Consider the following 27,122-nt stretch of genomic DNA (forward strand, 5'->3'; position numbering starts at 1 on the left):
TGCGATTGCAGTTTGGCATCTGCCACCAAGTCTTTTGTTAAATTTCTCAATTATCATGCTTATATTCGCTTTTGACGTACAGTGTTCCTTAAAAGGTTTGTCGTTCGAATTCAATATCAATAAAGAATTTGACGATTTCAAGGGATGAGTGTAACTTTATTGTTATAGTTAATAAATAACAGTTTAGTTATAAGAGCTTAATTCATTTCTTATTTTAACCAGGGAAGATTCTTGCACTAGAAAGTAAAAACTAAAATATAATATTACAAAACGCTTAGTGAATTGCGTAATCTGTGCATTTCTAAGCAGTTTGCCATCAGCATTACTTTAGCCATTATGATATATGATATTATTATAGATGATACAAAAAACTAGAACAAAACATAATTGAATTTGAATATATTGTGCCTTTTCACCTTGGGCTTGGGGCGTGCCTTTGCTACCTAAAATATGAAAAAAAAAAATAATCTAATTTTGAACCGAAGCGGAAACGCCATCTCTAGAGCTCACCAAGCGTATAACAGGCTTTCCAATCCATCCAATGGAAAAAGAGTACCCCCGTTAGGCCGTTACTTCCCTTTGTCGCTCTTTATGTATACTTCATCATGCTGAAATAATAAAAGCAATAAAATAAAGCAATAGTGGAGAGAATAAAATACGGAAACTTACATTCAACTTCTTTCAAAATTATAATAATTCTAAATTTTACTTCAATAGATTTTTAAAGACTTCATTTTCAATTTCATTGTAGTAAAAAGCTAAAAACCTAACTTAGCCTGTCTTTATTTTAGGTTTATCTTGCCAGTCTAGGAAAAACCAAATTTTGTTATTTCAAAATAAAAATAAATGTACGTAGAATTGGTAATCGGTAAATGAAAAATCATAAATCTTAGAATGCTTCGAAACTTATGATAATATTTCAAGAAATGAATAAGATATAAAAAGAATGTTTTATACTATCGCCGAATCGCGCATTAGAATTGCACTATCTATCGATAGTTTTGATGCTAGTGAGTTAGCGTGGACTTCTGCAGAAGTGGCACCACTGTAGAGCGTCTGCAGAAACAGAAGAACGACTGATAGATCAAAAGGAAGGGCGTGCAGTGCTACCATCAAGGAGTGTGGGTCCTTTTACCATCTTTAGCCAATTTAAACATCATGGCCGACCCGGAAAACCAGCCCGAACAGCAGAAGGCTGCCCCGGAAAAGCAAGTCATTGGTAAGACATTGTAGAATCGTTAAGTAATTGTGATTTCATAAAAATAAAATGGTCCGCACCGGCGTGGTGCGAACACATCATGGAGGACGCTTCGGTTTACGATAGCCGCCATGACGATGCTATGCCAATAGCTTGCAATAGTGTTTTGTTTTTCGGCTTGACGATTTTCGTTAGTTGGGTTACTAATAATAATTTATCTTTCTTTTTCAGCTACCAAAGTGACGGGCGTGGTCAAATGGTTCAATGTGAAGAGTGGATATGGCTTCATCAATCGGTAAAAAAAAAGTTTATAATCCTTGTGGAAAAATTCTATGTTTTCATGATCCTACATTTAAGATATTTATGGAAATTTAGAACTTACGAGACAAAGTTTATTAATTCATTATGTTTTTTTTTCAGCAATGACACCAAAGAAGACATCTTTGTCCACCAGGTATTTATTTTTTAATCAAGTCTTTTATGCTCAAGTACATAATTGTTGACTTTTCTTGCAGACGGCCATTTCCCGTAACAACCCCAGGAAAGCTGTTAGAAGTGTTGGAGATGGAGAAATTGTCGAGTTTGATGTGGTTGTTGGTGAGAAGGGCCATGAAGCAGCTAATGTTACTGGGCCAGAAGGCGAACCAGTGAAGGTAATAATTCAAAATTTCACAGTGTTTTAAATAGCACTTAGTATAATTTTCTATTCTATTACAGGGTTCTCCATATGCTGCCGATCGGCGTGGTCCTGGTGGGTACGGCTACCGTAGACGCGGAGCTGGGGGTACTGGTGGGTTAGGTAGTGGGTACCGACGCAGGCCAAGAGGATCACGTCGTGAAGGAGATGAGGGTAACACAATGTTGATCTCAAGTTAAAGGAATTTTTCTTAAAACTTTCCACTTTATAGAAGGTAAAGATCATTCGGAAGAACGCGGAGAGGGAGATGAAGAGAATGATGAATCAAATGCTCCACGAGAAGGTTCTTCTCGTGGTCGTTTCCGTGGCCGTTATCGTGGAGTAAGCTACCGCCCTCGATATTTTAATCGTCCCCGTAAGAACACAGAAGGCGAAGAAGTTTCTGGTGACAAGTCTCATATGGATGGCGATGCTGATCAAGTAAATGATTTCTTTTCATCCCTTATGTGTGAAACGTAAGATTCTAATATTTTTTTGTGTTAAAGGAGGGTGGAGAAGAAAACAAATCTCGTGGTTCTCGCGGAGGTCTTCGTGATGGTGTCCGAGGAAGTGGTCGTCCTCGGGCTCGCGCTCGCGCTCGTGGCTACTACGGACGTGGACGTGGAGCACGTTCCGATCAAGGAGTTGGACAAGAATCATCCGAAGGAGTTCAAGAAGACGGCTCTGGCGACATTCGTGGGGGGTATCGCGGACGTCCTTTCAGAGGTCGACGTGGTGGACGCAGCCGTGGTGCCAGACCACGCTCCGGAGAGGGAATTGAAGGAAAGGTCAGTATTTTACGAAACTGTTTTGTAGCTGCAGATAACTTACACACAATTTTTTATTTTCAGGTTGAAGGGCAGTCTATGAATGCCACTAGTAATGAGAGCAACGCGTAAATTCATGATGACTCAAGAAGGGAGCGTACGCATAAGGGTGGGGAATGATGGGGAATCGGACGGGAATTTAATCATCCCTGGCTTATTCCTCTACATTTTGTTTTTGTCTCGGTACCAAGACGTCATTGTTGGGTGACACTTAGCGTTTCTTTTCTTGGTCGTCCTTCTCCACCTAAAATTACAAATAATGACTAGAATTGTTAACTCTAGCGTAAAACAAGAGGGAATTGTCTTAATTTAATTTTGATTGGAAAATTCGTCGGTTGTAAGCGGGTCGAAACGATATTTTTTTTTTCTTTATTATCGTGTAAAGGACCTGAGCTATGGCTTTACATCCCTCCGCATTGCTCTCGTCAACACGTGTGCTTGATTACGAACCATTTGTGCAGAAAATGTGTAGCCAAACCTTTGTGCTCGATCTCGGTCTTAATACTTTTCCATCCCGTTTTTTTTTTGTCCCGAGTTTTGAATCTGTTTTCAATAATTTTGGGTTATAGGAAAATTACTGCAACCACATGTAATATTTAGTCAGTTAACTAAGTACAAAATTTGCGCGCCTTAAAGAAAGTGCTGCCGTTTTTTGTTATTTGACCATTTTTTATGTTAAATTTCTTTACCAGCTCTTAAATTTAAACGGGATTTAAGTAATTGACCAAGATCGAGGCAATCGTTCGTCTATGAAACTTCTGTTCCTCGAGACGAATCGCTCACTTTTTTTTTCATTCTATAAATCTGTTGGTTGAAATCTGAATTTGATTTTGTGAAACCTCAAGCTTTGACAGCAAAGTGTTTTGGTAGATTTGTTCAACTGCATTGTGTGGGAAAATAGTTTTTCCGCTTCGATGAGTCAGACACGTAAACCTTGACTTTTCGCTCCAAAGTTAATTCTAACTTATCCTCATCCACATGCTACTCTATTGGCAACTGCTGAATCCCTGAGTCTGTACTTGAAGAAACGCTCTTAAAGATTTGTCAATACAACAGCAAAGACACTTGTTCATGTTTTTGTACTTTTTAATACTGATTTTTAAGTGTTATTTTAAATCAAAAATATTTTTCCATATTTAATTTTAAATGATAATTAACTTTTTATTCAAAACCTTTATTCCGTATTGTGTGAAAGAATAGGTATGTTAACAAACAGATATTGGGATGATCCGGACGGAATACATCTTATCTACCCCGGATTACTCAGTATGAGACTTACATCGAATATCATCGGTTGTGAAGGCAGTCGAACAGTACGAGTCATTTTATTCAATGTCTGTTGTCCCATTAGGTTTATCATTCATGGTACTTTTACTTCTCATAGTATAGAAGTATCTTAAAATTTGTCACTAAATTATAAACAAGACGATTTAATTTACTTTATTTTACGAAGTATCTCTTGACTCGGAATAATTGGTTCTTCAATATTGTTCGTACTTCGTAGTGTTCATTTCGTAGTGATACACCAGAATTACTTTCCACTTTCCTGGAAGAAAGTATGCAACAAACTTCTAACAGGCAGGTACATATGACCGAGCTATTCGGTCTTGCCTAAATGTAAAATTTTAAACGATTTGTGGCTACAAAGCAAAGAAATTGACAATCACCAAGATTTTGGATTTTGTACGGAAGTTCAGTAAATATTCATTTTGCGTGCAATAGAAGTGTCAGTAAAAAAATATAAGAAAATCGGCCAAAATCGAGATTTGGAGTTCCCAAAATCCCGATTTTAGCTATTCTTTTGGTACTGGTTCTTTACTGACCGCTAGATGCCACTGACTTCAATTGATTTGTCAAGAAACAAGAAGAATAGCCTGCAGCTTGCATTTAAAAAAAACATGGTGAAACAAATTGTTGCTATTTTATAATTATTTTTCTGTGACTCCAAATACCGAATTGAATTTCTTTTGTGTAGGTTTATCTTGACCTATTTTCCTTGTTTTTACATATTACACCCATTTCTTCAAATTCTAGAAAGTCTTTCAGTCATTCCAACAAGTTGACTTTGTACTCAGTCACTTTCCATAGTTCATTAGATCCTAATGCTGTCGAAAGCCTGAAACTTATATTTGAAGCCCATATACAGTGGAATTAGACAAATGTGCCGAGATGAGGTATTTTCCCATTACTACTACTACTAGCACACCATAAAAATGAAGCATTAAGACTTATAATTCATATTTTCATATAACATAGGTATTATTGCTCATTGACCATAGGATCTTTTCCGAATCTTCAATTTTGATGGTGTAACCTGTGACAGCATGTTTGTTATTATGACTGTTTCTACATCCGTTTAGAAGGCAATCCAGCTGAGGTATAGGTGGAATTTTATTTTTCGTGTATAAATTTGTGTAAATTTGTAAATAATGTTGATAATTTTCCCTATCTCATTGCAATGTAGAGTTTCAGTTTCAGTTACATGAGGAGGAGTGTGAAGCGAATAACCTGCCATATGTGAATGTACCAGATCTGCTTGATGAGAGTCAAATGCCTTACTGAATGCATCACCTGCATCACCCAAATGATAAAGGAAAGCATCGTTATCACCTTTTTCCATGCTGCAATGAGTTTAATGACTGAGAAGTTGCCCAGCCGCCATAGTGTCAATCTACAACGCAATTTCGTGCGGTCCTGGCACGGACCTCCTTGAGCCAATGCTTGGTTTTGTCCATGACAGAAGAGGGACTTCCACCAACGTTCTGCTCCATCCCTATCTTCCCGACGTACGCTCATCCAGCTTCTGCTTCACAGCTTCTTCCACAAAAATAAAACTTTTCTTACTTCGCTGACGAGTTGGAAAACTTCAGTGGTCACTTCCGTGGCGCTGTTACACACCTGCATTCACTCACCATGGGATTATGCCCAGGTACCCGACAATTTACTTGTTTTTGTAGATTATCTATTCTAATAGTCTACTTACTTGTGTCTGTAATAATTCCGAAATCAGGCCCTAATTGCGCGCAAACTTAGACGTTTTTTTCGAACGCTAGATGGCTTTTCGACAATTGTCAGTTGTCAAAACAGTCAATTTCAGTTACTTTGCAAATCTCTTTAAACATTTATTGGCAGCTATTGTGTGAAAATTTTTTTGTGAAAACTGACTATAACTATTCCACCAACAAAGCTCACTTGTAAAATTTTCTATAATTGCTTTTTTTTCTACTTCCGGTTTTCTCATTTCAGTCAGTAGTTCAGTAAATATTCATTCGTCGTACAAAAGAACCACATCTTAGTGATCCTCGTCAAATTTGTGGTAAAGTTCATGTTTTTATTTGTCCGTACGCGTACTTCCGGTTTCGAGAATTATCCTGAACTATTATAGTTCAGGAAAACTTTCGATTTTGGCCAAATTTTCGATTTCGTTTAAATCATACCTAATCGATCCCAAATTTCATAGATCTCACGAATATGTGGTTTAATTTGATGACAGCTCAATGGTTGAGGCGCTGTGGTTACTTCCGGTATACTTCCGGAATTTTTTTTTTTAGACTAGCAAGTGAGCTTTGTTCTGTTTATAGTTCTCAATATTGCTAGCTTGATTTTAAGTTAAAAAATTGCATTTTTAAATCTTTGAGCTGAAAAACCAGATGGCCTATATGTATTATGTAACTTTTATTGGCATGTCATTTAATAAGAATTCTTTTGTCTTTATTCAGGTAATGCAGAGGATACGTCGAGAAGATGGATTTTCTCATCTTTAACAGTCGTCACCGGTCTCCGTCGGATGTTGCCCCTGCTCCTGGTGCGAACGAAACTCGGTCGAATCACGACCGACACCGAGACTCATCATCAACGTGGATCATCGTATTGTTGGTATTATTGCGTTTGTGTTAGTTAACCCGTTGGCTGCCACGCCTTTGTTCTCCCCTAGCTCCTTAGCACGGGCCGCGCTGTTCGGTCTCGTGGTTTTCATGCCGCGGGGTCGGACAGTCGCACCAGCCCAAAATTCGCCGCAAGGCGCCTGTTAGGCAATGCACCATAGGGACTTCCCCCTTGTCGATACGGTGATGGATTCTAGAGGTTGTGCATTCCATCTTCTCCTGTCACCGTGTCAGCCCGGACTTGTCAGCAATGGCAAGTCCCACCTTGGTCATGGATCCTTAAGACGTGACGCGTAGAGTAGTAGAGAGCAACCTACGGGTTGTATGGCGTGGCAGCCAATGGGTTAACTAAGTGTATGTGTGTATGTATTTGACTGTAAAATGTGGTGGAATTGTGGGTGGAGGTGGGACAATATAACGCAATTCTTTTTCATTCATTCATTGTCTCTTAATTTATACTAAGTTTTGTTTAGGAATTCTCTCAACTTCAAAGTCTTTCCTTTATATCGAGATCAGCCACTTGCCTTTACTTATAGGATTTGAAAAAATCAACAGTTACAAGTGTCTTACGTTACTTATCCTTGAAATATAATCGTCGAACCACTAGAACATGTCCGTATGCAGAGTGACTAAGGCAGTAGTCACCTCCAAAATATGAAACAAGACATATGACAGCGCAGGATACTGGCCTTGAAAAGTGTCCAATACCAATATACACTTGCCAAAATGTTGACGGACTTGAAGTTAGTCACAAGAGTATTACAAAAGAATTACCCGTATGAAAATTTTTATTTTCTCATTTAAGATCAACAATTAATTCCCAGTGACTAATGACCATGAAAACAACCGACAAATATATATAAACTCAAATAGAAATTTCGGCTCTTGCATTTAGGAATCTCTTTGTAGTAAGATCCGAAAGCGTAGTTTTTGGTGTAAAAAATACTCTGGTGCCTTGGTGGTGTAGAACTTGGGAGCCTCGGTATAGTAGCTGAGGGCAGCGCGGGTTGTAGTGTAATCTACGACCCCTTTGGTGTAATACTTGGCAGCATCGTGTAGTACTCCGCTGCCTTCGTGGTGTAGTACTCCGCTGCCTTCGTGGTGTAGTACTCCGCTGCCTTCGTGGTGTTGACGTGTTGTTTGGTAAGACGCCGACGTTGCGGTTTGGTATCCACCATAGCCACGAGACATCGGTACACCAGTAGTAGACCCAACCATCAAGGATACAACAACGAACAGCAGTATGACTCCATAGTTAACTAGACGGTAAATAATTTGAAGATTAATTTTCATAAATAACTAGCAAATTAAAAAACAAAATAAAATAAATAAATTGATACAACACTCAAAACAGAGAGACAACTCGGTGGTGTAGTACTTGGGAGCCTCGGTGTAAGAACAGATGTTGCGTATGTTGACTTCGTTGTGTAGTAAGGGCGCGGCGTTGCGGTTTGGTACTTACCATAACCAGGAGACATCGGCACACCAGTGGTCGACCCAGCCATCAATGATATGACATGATATAACATCCAACAGCGGCACGACCCACAGTTAACTAGACAGTAAATAATTTGAACATTAATTCCCAGTTATAACTTGTAAGTTCACAAATAGAAAAATATGTAATGATTCACAACTCCATTAAAAAAAAACAAAAAAAAAACAGAATATTTACCCATGTTTCCTAAGACGGAGCAGCGTAAGTTGCAGTTTAATACTCAAGAGCCTTGGTGGTGTAGTACTTTAAGGCCTCCGTATAGTAAGTAGGTATTGACGTTGTTGCTCAATAAGGAGGCGGCGTGGTATAGTATTCTTTCGCTGCTGTTTCTTGATATTCACCACACCCAGGAGACATCGGTAGACCGCTGATCGACCCAGCCATCAACGATACAACTCCCAACAACATCACGTCGCCATAGTAAGTTAACTAAACAATTGGCAATTTGAAAATTAATTTTCGAATGTAGCTGGTCATATCAACTAAAACAAGATAGAATTGATTCACGAATCGAAATAAGCATGAATAATTACCCACGATTGCGAACCAGTTATGCGATGAAGAAGGTAGAACTTTGAAAAATAGTGCGCTGCAGTTGTTGCCGTGTCGGAGATGCTCACTCGACTGATCTCTGTCGGTTGGTTGGTTTTTTGGAGATGGGGATTGACGTTTCCAGGCCGGCAGGCCTATTTACGCCACTTGCACATGCGTTTTAGGGAGAATGCTGGGCACCGGCTTTAGGTTTTTGGATTCTCTTGCTAGAAACCGAGTCGGGCTTTGATGCCTATGGCATTAAAGAAGTCCAAAACGGCTTTGAGAGTTACCTCGTCGTTGAAATTTAGCAGCTCTTGCAGTGTGGGAGTGTTTTCGCTCACTACGTTCACCATTTCTTCTCGCTTCTTTGCGTACGCCGGGCAGGCCAGCAGTACGTGTTCGACATTTTCTTTTTCTTCGGCGTCGCAGTTGCTGCAGAGACCGGTCGGATGTTTTTTGCGTTTGAACAGACGATAGTTTAGCGGCAGCATGTCGAGGCGAATCTGCGATAAGAACACTTGCTCACTTCTTGACTGGCCGAACAGGGAGGCGATTCTTGACACGACTGGACTGTGTCTGTGGGTGAAACGTCCACATTCCGTTTTCGGCTTGTCGGACTGATCTCTGTCGCCTTTTCTCTCTCGATTTATACGATTTTTCCTCACCCTCATCTCTTGAGCCTTGCGGCAATAGTACCTGCTTGACAATGAAGCAACACGTGTCGTTCTCACCCAACCTTACACCACTGCATGACACGTTTTTTTCCGTGACCTTCGAGTGAAAAACATGCAAACTGGCCTTTCCTTCTGCATTTTGACGTTGTTGGGAATGGGTCTGCAAAAACCAATATCAAAATGAATACCAAATGGTTTTGTAACACATCCCGTTCTCACCCAACCTCTCCCCCCACTGCATGACACGTTTTACGTAATGATCTCCGTGACCTTCGAGCGTAAAGGAAATGCAAACTGGCCTTTTTAAGTCTGCAGATTGATGTTAGGTACTAGTGATGGGTCTACAACAACCAATATTCAAATGAATACCAAATGGTTATGGCTTAAAACTCACTTTATACCAATTGACATTTGAGTCGTTTCTTCTGTGAATGAATAAATCTTCCCTTTCGAACCATTTGAAAGAAAGTCGGTTTTTTTTAAATATTCCTCTGCAACCACCGTTAACCAAGCTCACTATCCTCCAATTAACTACAACCCTCACCCAACAAGTTTTCCTTGCTCAAATCACAGCATCAGACAAGTCTAGTCTACAGTAGATAAATAGATAAAAAAATGCTTACAATGAATAAAACAGATGAATAATTGCTTGAAATGATGTTCAACATACTGTTACACATTACAGCTGATATATTGGATTCTATAGTTTCTTCTCTGCCACTCTTTGCGGACTCTTTGCTGAAAAGTCAGCCTGACCTGGCCATTAGCTGAGGAATAATAACAAGAGAATGTAACATGCGTAAAATATTAACCATCAGTGCAAATTTAAAGGTAAATAAGCTTACCAAGAGTACGAGTCACTTGTTTGTGATGAACAACGATGGCGCTATGAGTTAGCATAGCAGAGAGGTAGAGGGAAAATCGTGGGCTTGATCTTCAGTTCCCGGGTTTCCCGATTACATATGGAACAATTTCTTGGCTGCAAACAGAGAACGAATTCAAACCAATATTGTAAAAGAAATTTTAAATCTGAAACCATCATGCTACCAAATTCCGTTCGGTCGACTCGCATTTGGAGCAGCAGTAAAGACATCCATAAGACAGGGGCTTGCTAGCAGGGAGGAGACGTAAGTCATGCTTAGACTGAAATACTAACTCATTTAGCACCGGAAGTAGGAAAAAAGCACAGTTTAAAAAATCTAACAAATGAGTTTGTTGCTGACTTAGTCAATGTCATTTATCACTAAAAATGTCTTCACACCAACTGCCGATAAATGTTTTAGAGATGTGCAAAGTACTGCAACAAATGAAAAATGAGCTGCAAAATAAGCTTCTAACTCATCTAGCGTTAGAAAGAAAAATGTTTAAAATGGTTTAATAACAATTCCCGCTTTAGGCCATCCCCACTAATTAAAATAACAAGGACATAACAAATAAGAAACATCGATACTTACGCAATATTCTCTTTACTATATAATCACATCATCTTCTCATCACCAAGAAACCACCACACATCACCAAGACAACAACAGCCAAAAATAAAGCTCAAAGTGGTGAGTCAGTCCAATGTCTCCATCCTGCTACATTTTCTCCCGAGAAGTTAGCCGATGGCCGTCGTGAATTCTAAGCTAACTCGCACCTCGCAGACGAACTGTCGGCCTTTCGCGAGAACTGTGGGGGCATCTAACGCGGGGTTGCCAAGTTCTCTTTTAATAAATCAACTCCGGTCCGGACTCCGGATCCGGAAACCGGAATCCGGATACGCACAACGCACGCAATCGATGACCATATTTCTATAACTATAACAATGCAAAAATCGGCAAAAATTAATTCGTCTTATCCTGGTTCGTACAAGGGGTATCTTTTACGATCAGAAAATCAGAAACCCAATTCCAAAAAATTTTATTATATAATCTCCTTGTTACTCAACAGAACAGTACACAATTAATAATTAATTAAAACTATACTTTTCGAGATAGAGTGCGTTGTTTCTCGGCGAACTCTACGACCTTTTCAGATACTGCCAATCCTTTGCGGCGCCGTACCGAGTTCATATAAATGTGAGCACGATTAACGGAATCTCCTTTATCACCGTACAACTCCAGTTCTTCATCCGTGGTGGGAACCCAAAACGGATCAATATCAATCACCTAATAAAATAAAGGACATTTGAATTTTTTTTTCGATTACAATACGTTTAGGAAATGAATTATATCTATTATCTATAGTTTAAATATTACCACAGCTTTAAAATCAATCTATGGGTTGGACTGTTCAAAATTGAATGAGAACACACTCAGCTACAAACTACAACACTAAAAACGTTTAAGGAAGAAAAGATTTTAAAAAGTATCCTCGTTATCACTGCAAATTTGACACTTAAACTTCTGTGGGCTGATCAATGAGGTGGCATAAGCTCCGCGACAATGAAAAGTCGATTAACAATGAATTCTGTTTTAATTTAGTTTGACCAAGACTGACAACTCTGTTCGGGCAATCCACAAACGAGAAGAAAACGAAACATATTTAGGGGAAAAGATAGAAATAAAAAAAGGAATACAAATACTATACATAACTATACATCCATAAAAATCCTAGGTTTAACAGAAAACACATTTGTGTTTTAAAGCTGTATTTATTACTTCTAACTTAACTAAGTAGTAACGTTAAATTTTAGCGGTACCTCCCAATGGCTAAAAACCAGCTGATGGCTAGCCAAACCTGACGTTTGCTTGCGTATTTCGTTTGCTAAGTCGAAGGACTCCACGACAGGCAAAACAGCAGTAATGCTAAAGGAAGCAGATCCTTCCTCTAGATCTCCATCCAAAATTTTGCCATGGCGCCGACTTAAAACCCCATACATTTTACCTACAATTCAAACGTAATATCAGCTTAAAAAATTCAACTCACTTGTAAATCATGAAAAATATTAACATTTCACTTACCAACCACCTCGCCACTGACTTGGATGGAGCAAGTGTACATTGCAGCCATAAGCCGCTGCGGCTGATTCATAAATGCTCGTCTGCATCCATCCTTGACGACTGACATGATCTGGCCAGTGAGTGAGCCATACTGTTGTTGAAGGTTGCTGCCGTCATTGTTGTCATCTCCATTGGATAAGGGTATGGACGGATGGTTTAGCATGATAGACAAGTCTTCTAGGATGAAAGCGACTCCAAATAAAGGTTCTTCACAGAGAGGTCCAGCTAGAGTTGCTAACTGAAAACCATTGATAACGCTGCTAAGGCACTCCAAAGTTGATCTTTCGACAATAGTTTCGGGTACATTTCTCTTCCATGGATTAGGTAATGCAATTGGCGAATAGTTAATTAGCACGTTAGGTCCACATCGACGTGGTCCAAAACTGAGAATCTTATCCACGGCATTATCCTTCCAATCACTTTTTTGGAAAGCTTGATCCAGTTCGTCATAGAGTTTGCTAATTTTACTTTGTAATTGTAAGATGAGCTTTTCATTCACTTCGTCTTCGATCGCTGTCGTTTCCAGGGAATTTACGCATCGAGTTTGACTCATGGTTCTAATTATGTCAACGTGCTTTTCTAACAAAGAGGTGACTTCTTCTGGAAGTGATACAGCTCGCAAACGCATCGAAAATCGCTTTCCTGAAGTATTTACTTGAACGCGGCCAGCGCTGTCATTATCAATGGGTTCCAAAGGGGCCACTATGGTCTCGCGGAATGGAACAATAGGCTGTGATGCATTGATTTCAATTTTTGCATAAGATTCTCTTAGATCTCGGAGACATCGTTGTAAATGGACTTCACCGGCGGTGATTAATACGTGTTCTCCACTTTCTTGCAGTACCACCTTTTATTAAGAGAAGTTAGACACACAACACGATTAATGTTATTGGAAATGAAAGAAGTTACCTGGACGCAAGGGTCAGCTTGGTTTAGAAGTTTAAGACCTTTAATGAGTTCAGGCATTTCACTAGGCCGTGCGGGTTCTACAGCCACGCGCACAATAGGCACAACCATTTGAGACAGTTCAGTGAAGGCAGGACAAGTCAGAGTAGAGCTAAGGGTTCCTGATTTAAGAATATGCTCTTCTAAACCACCTATACCGACCACGCTTCCAGCTGGAGCACTCTCCAAAGTTTCCAGCTCCCGACCCATCATAAGGTACAGATCCCCAATTTTGACGCGAGTAACATGATGGCCGCTTTTCAAATCCTGAATTCGTAGAAAAATGAAAATGTTAATCATTCCTCTATTTCTATCGCAAATGAACTTACTTTTAAAGTCAAGCTGGGATCAATGTCGCCCTCCATCGGGCACTCCGTGGGATCATACTTTGGACCCAAAACGTACAATTCCTGTCCTTTTTTTAGGGTGCCGCTGAAGACACGGGCGAAAGCAACGAAAACAGGAGCATCTTCAATTACTTCTTTTGGTTTTACTGGTTCTTCAACTTCACAAATTTTCCCTTGCTCTTGTTGTAGAGTAAGTTCGGCGAGTTTCTGTCTGACTTGCTGCCGGCGAAGTGCAATATCCTCGCAAGTTAAAAGTGTTACTTTACTCTTGGGCAAACATTGTCGATCCACCTAGAGTGTAAGCAAAAATGTATCACAGATCTTTTCAAATATTCAATTATTTTACACTATCACACACGTCTAAATTGTTCAAGTTTAATTAAATATTGATTACAGAAATGTTCTTTTACCATTATCATTTTTGAAACAAACGCGATTGAAGGTGCATCGCTGGAAGAAGAACATGCTACGAATGCCTTTTTCAGTTGCTGTGTAGCTTCAGGAAGTAAACAAAATGGTTTTGACAGTGAAGACATTAGCTTTTCAGCTTTCGCATCGGTTATGTCAGATGGACTAGGTAATTTTTCGCAAACCATTCCTTCATGTCATTTCGGATTTAAAAGATTTTTTAAAATTTAGAAATTGTAAAATGTAATCTATACTTACGAAGTACACTCTCAGATAGCGGAAGCCATTTGCTGAGTATGGCTTGTATTTGCACTTTCGGATCGGAATGCTTGAGATCTCGAGGGGCCATCTGTAACTGAAGACTCTGAACTATTTTCTCAGTCATAATTTTGTCCTTACGCACAACGACTGCATCATAAATGGACCACAAATTCTCCAAAACAACTTGTACAAACAATGGTTTTTTCGCTTTCTCTTGTGCCCCTTTTACAACAGTTTTAGTTTTGGAATTGAAATAGTTATCACCCCACAATGAAAGTTGGAGCTCTTCTTCATGTAGCCCAAGCTTAGAAGCAAACATTCGTGAAAAATCTCGTATTCTACGATTGGAAGAAAAATAAATTAATCAAGCGTATAATAAGGTCATGTCAGAAACCTACGAAAATCCCCAACCATCGGCCGCGCTTGCAAAAACAACATTGCCTTGTTCTGGAGCAAAGTAAATGTTGGAATCGTCTGCTTCTTCTAAGCCGGAGCTGCTATCCGTATTATTTTCTTTCTTACTCATTACATCGATAGTGAAGAGTTCTGCTACTTGAGCATTTACTTGTTCAAGTAATTGTACCATACGGATATAAGCATCTAAGGCTGTTTAGATAATAAGCTATTAGAAAAACTTGTCACTGATATTTAAGCATATGTTTTGAAATACTTACGTTGCATTTTCATTTCTACTATCAAACGATCAATCTTGTTCAACACAAGGACTGGCTTTATGTGTTCAAGCCACACCTGTTTCAAAACCACTTTTGTTTGGGCACATACACCTTCAACTACATCTACTACAACGACTGCACCATCACACAACCTTCAGAAAAATTCAAACCAAAATTCAAGCCAAAATTATTCATTTTTTACATTAAATAGCATATTACCTCACTGCTGTTGATACCTCTGAAGAGAAATCCACATGCCCTGGGCTGTCAATAAGGTTCACCAAAAATTCTTTATTGTTATGTGTATGTAATAACGAAATACTGCTGCTCTTCATGGTTATTCCTCTTTCTTGTTCATCTTTTCTGCTATCCATGTATCTGGAAGAAAAGGAAAAGGAAACATTTCAAAATTAAATCTAGCTTCTATCCTTACAGAAATGTCATTATTTTTTACAACTAAGGAAATTCTAACAACACTATTTATACCTGTGTTATGCACATAATAAAACCAAACAATAACTTAAAGAGAAGTCAGTTTCCTGAAGCATGAATGAAAATCATAACATTTGATGTGGTCAAAGAAATTGAAAACACAGATAACATTAAAATATTCGTACCTCAATTTACCAACCAATTTCTGAGATATGATACCATTGGAGGCAACAAGTGAGTCAGCTAATGTGGTTTTTCCATGATCTACGTGGGCCACTATACTGGATGAAAAAAATTTCAAGTTGTGTAGAGATTTATGATTATTTATTATCAAATAATTTACCAGATATTCCTGATATTCAATGGATTGTTTTGAAGTTCACCTATCCTCTGTCTATTAAATTGCTTCATGGTGCTGAAGGTTCTGGTTTAACAAACTTAGGCACTAGATTACAAGTTTAGAACCATGCAGCTTTACCTAACAACATGCCTGTAGCAGACAGACTAGCAGTAGTACACAATAACACATTTACACCACAGCATTACACATAACCGGCGTAACTAAAATGCGCGTTCTAAACTTGCGCGGAATTTTCCTGCAACTCATCGGCACGAAATATGAAATTGATTAGACCTGGCTAACGTCCGATGCCAGTTCGATAAAAGGGTGAAAAAAAAAATTGGACACGAACTAGTAACAGTTCTTGTATGGCGGCTTACGGAATTTCGCCGTTTCGAAACTTCGGACGTTAGCCAAGTCTAATTTTTAGAACATTTTAGAAATGAATTTCTAATTTGATGTCTCATTAAGTATGCCGGATGTACCGTTTTATTTATATTGTGTATTATAAAATAGAAAGCTTTGTACCTATACATACAATACCCATGAAGAATTTATGCATTTAACTCGTCCGAAAGTGCACACAAAAGAAAGTAAGATAAAGCACTTACTTCACCATTCAATTTCGTAGTTGGAAAAGCATGAAACTTATATCCTTATATAGACATGTTGACAATCCTTTTTTAACCTTTCGGTATAGTAAATGTGACTCGGGCAAGTTCGAAATATAGTTGTCTCGCACCTTATCGATTCATATATCAAAGATTACACATTTATTCATTGAGGAAAGGCCACAAATACCCGAAGCAAGGGGGAAATTAAATATGATAATGATCATAATAGTTACGCACATTCCAATATATTTATTATATATATTAACTCCAAAGGGAAAAGAAAAGCAATGCTGGAATAGTCTGTGACCTATGTCAGATTCATTTTGTCATGAATTATAGAAGTGGAGGCTTACAGATCAAATCATAATTTTTTTTCGCTTTGTAAATAGGATTTTGGAAAGCAAAGTGAAACAATGAATGTTGGCATCATCAATACAATCAACCATTTAATCGCCAACCATCTCTTTGAGATACATACGATTTTTAAATATAGGAAACCAATTACAATCCTAAAAAAAGGAACATTCCATTGTTTCACTGCAGCTGGGCTTATGTGTGTAAATCTACTCGTGTATATTATATTAAACCCTACTCTTGTAGAAAATAAAATTAATTTCGTTTGCTGCACAATAAGGTAATGCCTGTGGAATAGCAATAAATGGGAAAAATAACCTCATCAGACTTTAGACAGGAGCTGTGGGTACAGCTTGACCGCTTCATGAGGTACACAAGCGGGTCCGTCCAACGGCCAATTGCAGGCAGTGATGTAGTCATCGTACACAAGGTGAACGGGGCATTTGAAAATGTGAACTGTGTACTGGTGAATCCAGCGATCCCAGTAGCACTCGTAGAACTTTTGACAGTCTGACGGATGACGGAAGAGACCGGCTCGAACACATACCTCCGGGCCCAGCGTCTCGTTTTTGGCCGTCGCTTGGGCGACGGTGATCTTCTCCAAGTATCGGTGACCGTATTCAGATCCGCTACTGCCAGTCGAGACTTTTCCGTCGTTTTTGTTCAAAGTGAGGCTGACAGAAGATGCGCTTGAATCAACAGGCTTGACGCTGGGTTGCGCAACGCTGGTGGTGAGTTGTTGGTTTTTGGAATTGACGTTCAATCTTCCCTTGATTCGTTGGCGTGGAGAAGATTTGTAATCATCAGTCGTACCTTTTTGCTCGATAAGGGCTAGTTCAGTCTCAGTAACTGGACTAACAGTTGCCCACTTGTCTAGAATAGCGGCTTTGTTGGTGGAAGGGACTTTAACGGTGACTCTTTTATCGCCGTATGAAACTTCACCTTTCGTGGAAGAATCAGCTTTAGTTTTTTCGTAATTAACCGAAACGGAATGTGGTGTCGTCGTGTAGGAATTTGATTCACGAGAATCGTTCCTAGATGCTGATCCTGCTGGCTTTTTGTAATCGGAATCTTGATATCTGGTTGTTCCATCGGTGGCGTACGTCTTGCCACTCGTGCTGCTGCCAGCGCCTCTCTCTAGCTGAGTACGACTCTTGCCATTCGTTGAACTGTACTCATTGGGAATTCTTTTATTGGTGTCTACTACCTTTTCGTTTGCAGCTGGTGATTTGCTTGCCAAAGGTCTGGAACCAGTATATTTCCCCTTGGATTTGCTGTTGTCTTTTAATCCAAATGTGTCGTCCCCAATCTGGCCGGTCGTCTCGTAATCACTCGGATATCTAGACATGGACGAATGGGTTGATTTGTTCTTGTCGTATGATCCTACACTAGGTCTGACCGACGCTGCATTATATTCTGGTTCAGAGTATTTCACTGCGCCTTTAGATCCACGAGTTCCACCTACTCCTCCTGTACCTCGTGATCCAGCAGTTCCACCTGTACCCTGTGATCCAGCAGTTCCACCTGTACCCTGTGATCCAGCAGTTCCACCTGTGCCCCGTGATCCAGCAGTTCCACCTGTACCCTGTGATCCACCTACTCCGCCTGTACCTCGTGATCCAGCAGTTCCACCTGTGCCCCGTGATCCAGCAGTTCCACCTGTACCCCGTGATCCAGCAGATCCAGCAGATCCAGCAGATCCAGCAGATCCAGCAGCTCCACCAGTTCCACGGTATCCTTTCTTTCCTTGGTCTTCGGTTTCCATAGTGACAACTACTTTAGTAGGAGTCTTGTACACTGATTCTGGTGCATCGTAAACGGGAGAATATTCGTCGATGGAAGCAGAGGCGGTATTGGCCGGGAGCTTTGTGTTAGACGCCCGATAGTCAGAAGCCGTTGAATCGTAAACAGAAATTGGAGACTTATCTGTGTAGACGGCAGGAGAATAAGCCGGAGCAGAAGTAATGGGAGTTTTATACTCGACGGTTTTTTCGGTGTAGGCTGGAGTAGAGTAAACTGCCGCAGCAGTGGTTTTGTACCCTGGAGTTTTTTCAGTATAGGCTGGAGCAGCAGGCTCGGAGTATGCCGGAACGGAGTAAGCCGGAGCAGAGGGGTAAACCGGTGCGGCAGTAGTGGGAGCTTTGTACCCAGTAGTTTTTTCAGTATAGGTCGGCGCAGAGTAAACTGGTGCGGCTTTAGTGGGAGTTTTGTATTCGGGAGCTTTTGTCGTATAGGCTGGGGCAGAATAAACTGGAGTAGAAGTTGTGGGAGTTTTATACTCGGGAGATTTTTCGGTATAGGTCGGCGCAGAGTAAACTGGCGCAGCAGTGGTAGATGTTTTATATTCGGTAACTTTAGCAGTATAGGCTGGAGCCGAGTAAACTGGTGCAGCAGCAGTAGATGTTTTGTATCCAGGAGCTTTTTCGGTGTAGGCTGGAGTAGAGTAAACTGGAGAGGTGGTAGTGGGAGTTTTGTACTCGGGAGCTTTTTCTGTATAAGCCGGAGCAGAGTAAGCCGGAGCAGAGTAAGCCGGAGCAGAGTATGCTGGGGCAGCGTAAACTGGAGCAGAGTATGCCGGGGCAGCGTAAACTGGTGAGGTGGTAGTGGGAGTTTTGTACTCGGGAGCCTTTTCGGTATAAGCTGGGGCAGCGTAAACCGGAGCAGAGTATGCCGGGGCAGCGTAAACTGGAGAGGTGGTAGTGGGAGTTTTGTACTCGGGAGCCTTTTCGGTATAAGCCGGAGCAGAGTAAACCGGAGCAGAGTATGCTGGGGCAGAGTAAACCGGAGATGAATACGCTGGGGCGGAGTAAACAGGAGAAGAGTACGCCGGGGCAGAGTAAACTGTCGAAGCAGTAGTAGAAGAATCATACTCGGGAGCTTTTTCGGTATAAGATGGGGCAGAGTAAACCGGTGAAGAGTATGATGGAGCGGACGGAGAGTAGACTGGCGCAGCAGTAGTAGAAGTTTTGTATTCAGGAGCTTTTTCGGTGTAGGCTGGAGCAGAGTAAACTGGTGCGGCAGTAGTAGGAGGTTTGTATTCACGAACGCTTTCCGAATAAGCTGGAGCGGAATAGGCTGGAGGGGAGTAGGACGGAGTGGAATAGGCTGGAGCGGAGTAGGACGGAGCGGATTGAGAAGAGTCGGCTGGGGCAGAGTAAACGGGATTGTAGTCCTGATCGGAAGGCTCTGGAGCGGAGTAGGTTGAAGAGGTGTAAGTCGGAGAGGAATACGTTGGAGCGGAATCCGTTGGAGTGGAGTAAGCCGGGGTGGAGTAAGCCGGGGCGGGCTTGGCCGGCTCAGAGTAAGCCGGAGCGGAGTAAACCGGGGCGGACTTGGTCGGCACGGAATAAGACGGAGCGGGCTTGGCCGGTTCGGAGTAAGCCGGGGCAGAGTAAGTTGGGGAGGAGTAAGCTGGGGCAGAGTAAGCCGGGGCAGAGTAAGCCGGGGCAGAGTAAGCCGGGGCAGAGTAAGCCGGGGCGGTCTTGGTCGGCTCGGAGTAAGCCGGGGCGGACTTGGTCTGCTCGGAATAAGCCGGAGCGGGCTTGGCCGGTTCGGAGTAAGCCGGAGCAGAGTAAGTTGGGGCGGTCTTGGCCGGTTCGGAGTAAGCCGGAGCAGAGTAAGTTGGGGCGGTCTTGGCCGGTTCGGAGTAAGCCGGAGCAGAGTAAGCCGGAGCAGAGTAAGCCGGAGCAGAGTAAGCCGGAGCAGAGTAAGCCGGAGCAGAGTAAGCCGGAGCAGAGTAAGCCGGAGCAGAGTAAGCCGGCGCAGAGTAAGCCGGCACAGAGTAAGCCGGGGCGGAGTAAGCCGGGGCGGTCTTGGTCGGCTTGGAGTAAGTCGGGGCGGTCTTGGTGGGCTCGGAATAAGCCGGTGCGGTCTTGGCCGGTTCGGAGTAAGCTGGAGCAGAGTAAGTTGGGGCCGCTTTCGCCGGGGCGGAGTAAGCCGGGGCCGAATAAGTTGGAGCCGAATAAGTTGGAGCGGAATACGTCGGAGCGGTGTAAGCCGGAGCAGAATATGTCGGTTCGGAGTAAGCCGGGGCGGAATATGTCGGCTCGGAGTAAGCCGGGGCGGAGTAGACTGGAGCTGAATAAGCCGGAGCGGAGTAAGACGATGAGGGTACATATTTTCCATCCGATGTATGAGCCGAGTCGTATTTTCCATTTTCAACAGTCCTATCTGGGCCACGAATTTCACCGTTTCCTGGTTGTTTGACTATATAAAACAAGAAATAAAAAACAAACAGTTAATTTTGCATACAAAAGACAAAAATTCAAATCAATTCTGTTGATTGTTGAAAACGCATTTACCTAGGTAATAAGGAGTATTGGCCACCTCATCCTTGGTAGACTTATCATAAGTGCTAGTTTCTTTGTAGCTGAAAGAGTTGTCCGGTTTGGAAGGTCCTACAGGGCCAGAAACTTTACCGGAGTCACCGTTCGTGTTATCAGTTTGGGAATAGCTTGCCAGCTGGGCGTTATTGATGGCTACAGCAGTTCCGCGATTCCCAGCTGAGGCATATGAACCATAAGGATCAGATGATCCGGACACTGCAAGGGAATCTGTATATTTCTGCGACTGATAACTACCCGTCGATGCCCCACCTTCGTAGCGGACAGCTTTCGAATAGGATGGCGTTGTTGTAGTCGTTGTATATTGCTGGTCACCGGAGTAAGCGGGGGAGGCGATAATGATGCGCACAGGGTTGGATTCTCCGGCAATGGTGGCGGCAGGAATAGCCAGGACAACTTTCGTCTGTTGTTTTCCTGAGTAAGAGCCCTGCGATGGTTCCTTGACGACTAGTCCAGCCGATTGGCAATCAACGCAACCGGAAGAGACGACAGATTCACCGTAGTACGTCGGCCGGGGATCCTTGTAGAGACCTTCTCCAGTCACCAACTTGCCACTCAGATATCCAGGACTTCCCATAGGGATGGCGGCCGGTTTCTTCTCCAGCGGTTGCTTCAACTTGACGGCGTTGGCATTGCTGGAACTGCCGACAGCCCCTCCAGAGCACTGAGGAACCAGCCACGGCCAGTTGCACAACAAATTTTCCTCGTCAAAGAGGAGCCCAAATGGACAACGGAATTCGTATTGGGTGAAGGTGACACCGTCCTTGGCGTAGTCGCGACAGGCGAAGAACCAGCGACAGTTTTCAGGATCGGCAAAGTATCCCTCGCCTGGGCAGACGAATTTGTTCATGGGAACTGGGCGAATCTCGCTGGATCCTCCGCAAGGAGCGGCCTGGGACGGCCAGGTGCAGACTTCCCACTTCTCATCAAAGACCAATCCTTCCGGGCAGTCGTACTCGAAAACGGTGAAATCGTCCACGTACTGGTCGAATTTGACGCAACGGTAGAAACTTCCGCAATCCTCCGGATGGCGGTAATAGCCCTGACGGGAGCACTGCAGACTGCTCTCCAGCGGCTGGCGGACGACGCTGGTCTCGCCGGAACGGGCGACGATGCGGACGATCCGGTAGGGCGAAGCTCGGACACGGTCGTTGTACAACGGACTGGACAGGGTGGTGGCAACAGAAGAAAGATCGTCCTGCAGGGATTTGGCCAGCTGACGCCTGGTTCGGTTGCCAGATTCTTGATTGAGAAATTGTTCGTAGTAGATTTGAGTCATGGATGGAGTAACGGGCGTTTCTGATTGGCTGGGCTTCTCGTCCACATTGCCGGGCATGATTGCCACTCCGGCGATATCGCGCAAAAGGAAGTACTTGGCCTGTATTTGTAATGATTATTAAGGCTGTATACAATGGACGGAAAAGACTAGAGTGGCTTTGAGCGGTTTACCTTGATCATAGCGGCCATTTCGTCATCAAAGGCAATCCAATCTCCGTCTTGGGAGTAAGCATATGTACCTGTCAAATCGTCATCTCTCTCTATCGTCCAATTGCCTTTCTTCAAGATCGAGTGCAGCTATTTGATGGACAACAAAATATGCAAAGAAATGGAAATTGACACATTTTTACGATGAGAAACCGGAAAATGAGAGAAAGTGCATTTTTACCTGTTCCATGCTGATTTGAGTGGGGCCTTGGGCAATCTGGGATCCGGGTAGGTTTTGCTTGGCATCTCTCAGATGAAATTGGAGGGCGAATGTGGGTACGGCTGCCACTACACGATCGGACGATACACCCAGGCTTGTCACAAGATCCAATACAGAATCCTTCACAATTATAAAAAGCATAAAAATGAAATCAAGAAAGATAAACTTTTTTATTCAATTATTTTATTTCAAGTTCTGTATATTACCGTATTCAGGATATCGGAGATGCCCATAAGGCGGCTATGGTGGTAGGTTGCGTTGGATGCGTCCTCTATGTTATGGGTGGAGACGACGAATAAGTCGACCGTTCTGTAAATAAATTCATTAAATTGATTAGGTTGAATACGAGTTCAATATTTCTGGCTGTGAATTTACCTCGCTAAAGGCTTGAGATCGAATCCTTTCACCAGCTGTTCCGGTGAAGTCGGCAGACGGAGTAGGATCAAAGGTCGCATCGCATCAATTTCCATATCGTCAGCAATTGTGCTTTAATGAATTAAAAAAAAATAATAATAATAAAGATGAATCATTGTCACTGGAAGGACAATTCAAGAGGAAAGTCTACCTGTTGATGTGGGTGGTGGAAATTGGTGTGCTGGTGACGATCACTTTCTCTTGTAGAACAGCGTGCAAATCCTTCACGTAGACACACAATATAAACAATTCAATTTACAGTAACTTAATCAAAGAGTAGTAAATTATCTATTATAATTGTAATTCATTTAAAGGATTGAGATCAAAGTATATACTGAGTGATAGTGAAATGAAATGGGTCAAGTAAATTGACCAAATTCTGAAGCTAAAATAAAAAAGCTTTTCAATTTCGCGCTACAATCGCCAAAGGCTCTTAATTTACCTCATTTCAACAAACCCAGGATTATAAGTTAAGATTCAAAGAAAAGAAAACACTATAATAATTCACGTCAAAAAAATTAACGCAACCGTAAAAGAAAAGTAAAGTTCTAGATTACAAATAATAAAAAGTCAGCTAGTGTGTATAAAATAATCAAGTTGACATACCTTCATGAAAAGAACAAGGTTGGCTTTATCTTTCTTGGAATTCTCGTCGGTGCTGGGTTGTTGCCAATGGATTTCCACGCCTTCGATAAGTAGGTCGTCAATCATCCGCGCCACACCGCCAACAATCGAGTGGACGGAAGAGTCGGCGGAAAAGTCTCGGGCCGACACGGCCAGCGAAAGGACGCGGCGCATTCGCCCACCATTTCGGGAGCCACTAATCGTTTTCAAGTACGCAACTATTTCTGTGAACGATAAAAAAAAAGGAAAGGTGTTAATGATGCTACGTTGTCTGTTGTGTCTACCTTCTCTGTTCACGAGTTAGACAAGTCGCCGGGGCCCAGGCGTCGCCCATTTTTGGCGTCTTATAAAGTCACGTTAATATCATGTCGTGACACTCTCTTTAGCCTCAACCGTGAGTCACTGGATCTCTCTCGGCGATGATGTAACCGCTATCTCACTAATAATAACCTATTTGCCAGGACTCGAAATTGAATTACCTTCGTTTAACGCAAAGTCCGTACTGTTTTGCGTGATATTCACGACGGATGGCACGACTAGATGAGAGCAACGGCAGGCCAGGTCGTCATTCTCCAAGTTGATGGAACTGTCGGTGTAGCACAGGATGAATCGATTCGGTTCTTCTATTCCGCTGCAATCTTTTATATTTCAATTTAAAAAAAAAATGGTAATGAGCATTTGAGAGAAAGAAGAATCAAAGTTTCAATAGAGAAAGTATTATTACCTGAAGATGAGGCGACAACAGATCCCAGGAAAAGACAACCGATCAAAACGCAAACAAAGTGAGAGTTGTCCATCTCTCCGTTCTACTTTGATATACGTGAGCTTTTGCAACACAAGTTAATTGTCTTTGCAGTGGCCTGCCAAATAGAAATGCAAATGCTAAGGTTACACAACAAGGTTATCGTGCAATTTCTAGGAATTTCCATTTACAGAAGCAAATCCATATCTAAATAGGGCATTCCCAATCGGAATAACTGCTGTTTGTAACAAACGACCTTGCAATGTCGTTCATTTTTTCGGGGGGAAATTTACATATTTTCTCGTTGGCTTTTTGTTTTATGTCGGAAGATGTGATAACTGACCCCATCAAATCTTGGTCGTTCATCGGCCTTAGTACTAATACTTGTGGTTGAAAACATGGCATAGAAATAAAAGTCGATGTTGTCGAGTCGAGAACTTGGGCACTACTGAGCAGACGACCACACGTGTCTGTAGGAACAGGTGATCGTTTACAGGGCATACAAAGAAAGTGAAGGCAGGGTAAGAAAAAATTACCGCCAAAACTGTCATCCACATTGGTATACCCGACAAACGATATTTTCTTCCTGCGGCCATTATTTCGTGCGCGTGTTTCTTTTGATTCGAAATAGCTTACACGCTGCTTACACGCTTCAGCCTACAGGATGATAATAATGGCGTCTGGAAGTGGTTGAACCAAAGCGCACTTTCATATTGGCTAAAAGTATGCCTCACAGCTAGTTCGTCCTTCACTGTAAATAACAGCAGAGGCGCTTCCCAAATATAATAATGACCTGATAACAAAAATCGTGCCAGCTACGCCTACAACACCGTCAAAAGAAATTATTTCTTTTCCCGACCGCGCATTCCCTTTCGTTTTTTCGTCGGGAAAAAGGAATTTTACTTTTGATTTGATTGTCCAACGATATAGTTGGAAATTTCTCAGCGTTAAAACGGCCGTCGACAAAGAAAACGGTAGCGCATGCAAATTCCCGAGTTGTGCATCGCAACTGTTTGAAAAACAAACAAAAATAAAATGTTTTTCTCGTTCAATTTTAGAAATCGGCGTTTGAGATATTTCGATTCGAGCCAAACTGAAAGTCGGTGAACGCTAAACACTTTCTACTCGAGATTTTGTGATAAAGAAGAAGAATTGCTCTTCTTGGCTAGCCCTACACGTATAAAATGTCTATGCCATCGCAGATACAAGATGTACTATATAGTGTACAAGTTGTAGTACACTGCCGGTATCCAGGTCAGCGAGTTCCAAGTACGTTGGCCAATATTTCTCGTGCAAAACGACTGGGGGGGAAAAGTTCTATGTGAAGGTCTATCATATCACATGTACAAGAGCAGCTCGGCAGTTGCTTATGGCAGATGATGGCAGCTAGTAGAAAACTGGTCCAAGGTTGTTTGCCAGTTGCATACTGTATTACCTTAGGATGACTAGCTGCGTTCGAGACTGCTGCTGCTGGTGCAAACGCGAAAAGGGGAGAGGTCGCTCACGATCACATTCCAGTTTGGCTTCAAGAATTACCGACGAATCATTCCTTTCTAGGTCCCTTGGCAAATTTCACGAAGCGCGATAGAGTTGAGTCAAAGACCGGTTTGGGTTTCCCTCTTGTATAATATTATTGTCGTTATCGCTCTAGAAGCTTGTTTTTTTTTTTTTGTTTCAAAGAGTTTGTTGGCTCTCGACGCTGGTTGACAGAAATCTCGAGTGTGATGAAATTCGACTCTTGGCCAACGAATAAGATACAGCAACAAAGCGCTTTCACATGAATCAACCGCTCCATTGATGATTGACAAGACAGCATAACAAAGTTGTAACAGCAGCAGAGACTTACCCCGAACGGATGTTAAGTGTGAGAATCAATTCAGCTGGATAGGTAGTGGCGGCGGATGAGCTCCGGTTTGATCTACGTACAGGCACGCGCTCACAAGCGAGATGTGTGGAAGGAATAAAATTTGGGAATCGGGTGTCGATGTGTATAATAGACGACTATGTTTCAGGCGCTGCTTTCGTGAGTGAGAGAGAGAGAGAGAGATATCCCGGCAAACGGCTAGCGATCAAGGCTCTCCCCGTCGTTTTGAAATGCTGAGGGGGCAATCCTTTTAGTGATCCAACCGACGCCAAGACGAGGGAACTGCGTGAACAACTGAACGGTGAAGAGTCACAAGCGCAACATATACTGCCTGGCAAGAAGCGAAAGGGTTTCTGAGCATGGGCACAGTAACTGTGCCCTGGTTTAAAAGGTAGCGCTTTTGGTTCAAGCCCTGCCCCCTTTTTGTTGGCTGGCTTTGTGTCTATTGCGACAAGCCAAAAGTTCCACTTTTCCCACCTTCACTTTCCAAAGGCGTTAAAGAAACGCCAACCAATGTGTACTACAAGGTGCTCCTGCCAAATCATCAACGTTTCAGCTCATAAGCCTAAAAAGATAAAACCTAGACTCGTTTTATTTCGTGGATTTGATCCGAAAATATTTGATTCCTACTGTAAAATTTAGAAAATGTAGTCAAAAGAATTAAATGAATTGATTAACATTCCTTTTCTCACCACCAAGAGATATTTGATTGTTATAGGATCAATGTAAAAGCTGATGGCTACTACACGGATCTGTTATTTGTCTGATTGTGACGTTGAC

General features: G+C 42.0%; 3 protein-coding genes and 4 long non-coding RNA genes across 18 annotated transcripts in view; 2 read left to right on the top strand and 5 right to left on the bottom strand.

Moving 5' to 3' along the window:
- Positions 1–27,122, bottom strand: part of LOC124329250 — a 409,843-nt gene that overhangs the window by 284,492 nt on the left and 98,229 nt on the right. The gene's annotated exons all lie outside the window — the stretch shown is intronic.
- LOC124329282 lies at positions 38–773 on the bottom strand. Its single transcript, XR_006916729.1, has 3 exons — positions 670–773; positions 511–608; positions 38–443 (listed from the first exon to the last, which is right to left on the bottom strand). It is a non-coding gene; the product is annotated as an uncharacterized LOC124329282 (long non-coding RNA).
- Positions 1,046–3,768, top strand: LOC124329168 (Y-box factor homolog). Its single transcript, XM_046788213.1, has 8 exons — positions 1,046–1,219; positions 1,430–1,493; positions 1,619–1,652; positions 1,714–1,851; positions 1,916–2,048; positions 2,107–2,315; positions 2,381–2,662; positions 2,726–3,768. Exons 1-8 carry the CDS (start codon positions 1,159–1,161, stop codon positions 2,771–2,773), a joined length of 969 nt encoding a protein of 322 aa, XP_046644169.1. The 5' UTR covers positions 1,046–1,158; the 3' UTR covers positions 2,774–3,768.
- Positions 4,633–5,294, top strand: LOC124329276. Of its 2 annotated transcripts, XR_006916722.1 has the most exons (4): positions 4,633–4,672; positions 4,736–4,875; positions 4,958–5,084; positions 5,166–5,178. It is a non-coding gene; the product is annotated as an uncharacterized LOC124329276 (long non-coding RNA). The 2 variants fall into 2 exon arrangements; XR_006916723.1 differs by lacking the exon at positions 4,633–4,672 and having other exon boundaries at positions 4,958–5,078; positions 5,166–5,294.
- LOC124329266 lies at positions 7,948–10,738 on the bottom strand. Of its 2 annotated transcripts, XR_006916708.1 has the most exons (7): positions 10,339–10,738; positions 10,137–10,270; positions 9,915–10,058; positions 9,236–9,451; positions 8,617–8,712; positions 8,261–8,512; positions 7,948–8,140 (listed from the first exon to the last, which is right to left on the bottom strand). It is a non-coding gene; the product is annotated as an uncharacterized LOC124329266 (long non-coding RNA). The 2 variants fall into 2 exon arrangements; XR_006916707.1 differs by lacking the exons at positions 9,236–9,451; positions 9,915–10,058; positions 10,137–10,270; positions 10,339–10,738 and having other exon boundaries at positions 8,617–9,219.
- Positions 11,177–15,914, bottom strand: LOC124329007 (elongation factor-like GTPase 1). Of its 3 annotated transcripts, XM_046787901.1 has the most exons (13): positions 15,686–15,769; positions 15,528–15,618; positions 15,397–15,449; positions 15,130–15,288; positions 14,911–15,062; positions 14,635–14,842; positions 14,234–14,574; positions 13,978–14,165; positions 13,550–13,858; positions 13,185–13,487; positions 12,237–13,122; positions 11,975–12,159; positions 11,177–11,441 (listed from the first exon to the last, which is right to left on the bottom strand). In XM_046787901.1, exons 4-13 carry the CDS (start codon positions 15,282–15,284, stop codon positions 11,253–11,255), a joined length of 2,916 nt encoding a protein of 971 aa, XP_046643857.1. In that variant the 5' UTR covers positions 15,285–15,288; positions 15,397–15,449; positions 15,528–15,618; positions 15,686–15,769; the 3' UTR covers positions 11,177–11,252. The 3 variants fall into 3 exon arrangements, with proteins under 3 accessions (XP_046643857.1, XP_046643855.1, XP_046643856.1); XM_046787899.1 differs by lacking the exon at positions 15,397–15,449 and having other exon boundaries at positions 15,528–15,623; positions 15,686–15,914; XM_046787900.1 differs by lacking the exon at positions 15,397–15,449.
- On the bottom strand, positions 16,165–26,700 carry LOC124328976 (mucin-19-like). Of its 8 annotated transcripts, none has more exons than XM_046787831.1 (13): positions 26,325–26,700; positions 24,461–24,596; positions 24,216–24,374; positions 23,719–23,960; positions 23,264–23,334; positions 23,074–23,184; positions 22,905–23,007; positions 22,660–22,818; positions 22,443–22,568; positions 20,952–22,371; positions 20,243–20,856; positions 18,310–20,167; positions 16,165–18,228 (listed from the first exon to the last, which is right to left on the bottom strand). In XM_046787831.1, the coding sequence occupies exons 2-13, from the start codon at positions 24,531–24,533 to the stop codon at positions 16,973–16,975; spliced, it is 6,192 nt and encodes a 2,063-aa protein (XP_046643787.1). In that variant the 5' UTR covers positions 24,534–24,596; positions 26,325–26,700; the 3' UTR covers positions 16,165–16,972. The 8 variants fall into 8 exon arrangements, with proteins under 8 accessions (XP_046643787.1, XP_046643783.1, XP_046643786.1 ...); XM_046787827.1 differs by having other exon boundaries at positions 18,310–20,046; positions 20,077–20,856; XM_046787830.1 differs by having other exon boundaries at positions 18,310–19,917; positions 19,978–20,856.

This window comes from Daphnia pulicaria, chromosome 3, assembly GCF_021234035.1.
Source record: "Daphnia pulicaria isolate SC F1-1A chromosome 3, SC_F0-13Bv2, whole genome shotgun sequence".
NCBI classification, from domain to species: Eukaryota; Metazoa; Arthropoda; class Branchiopoda; order Diplostraca; family Daphniidae; genus Daphnia; species Daphnia pulicaria.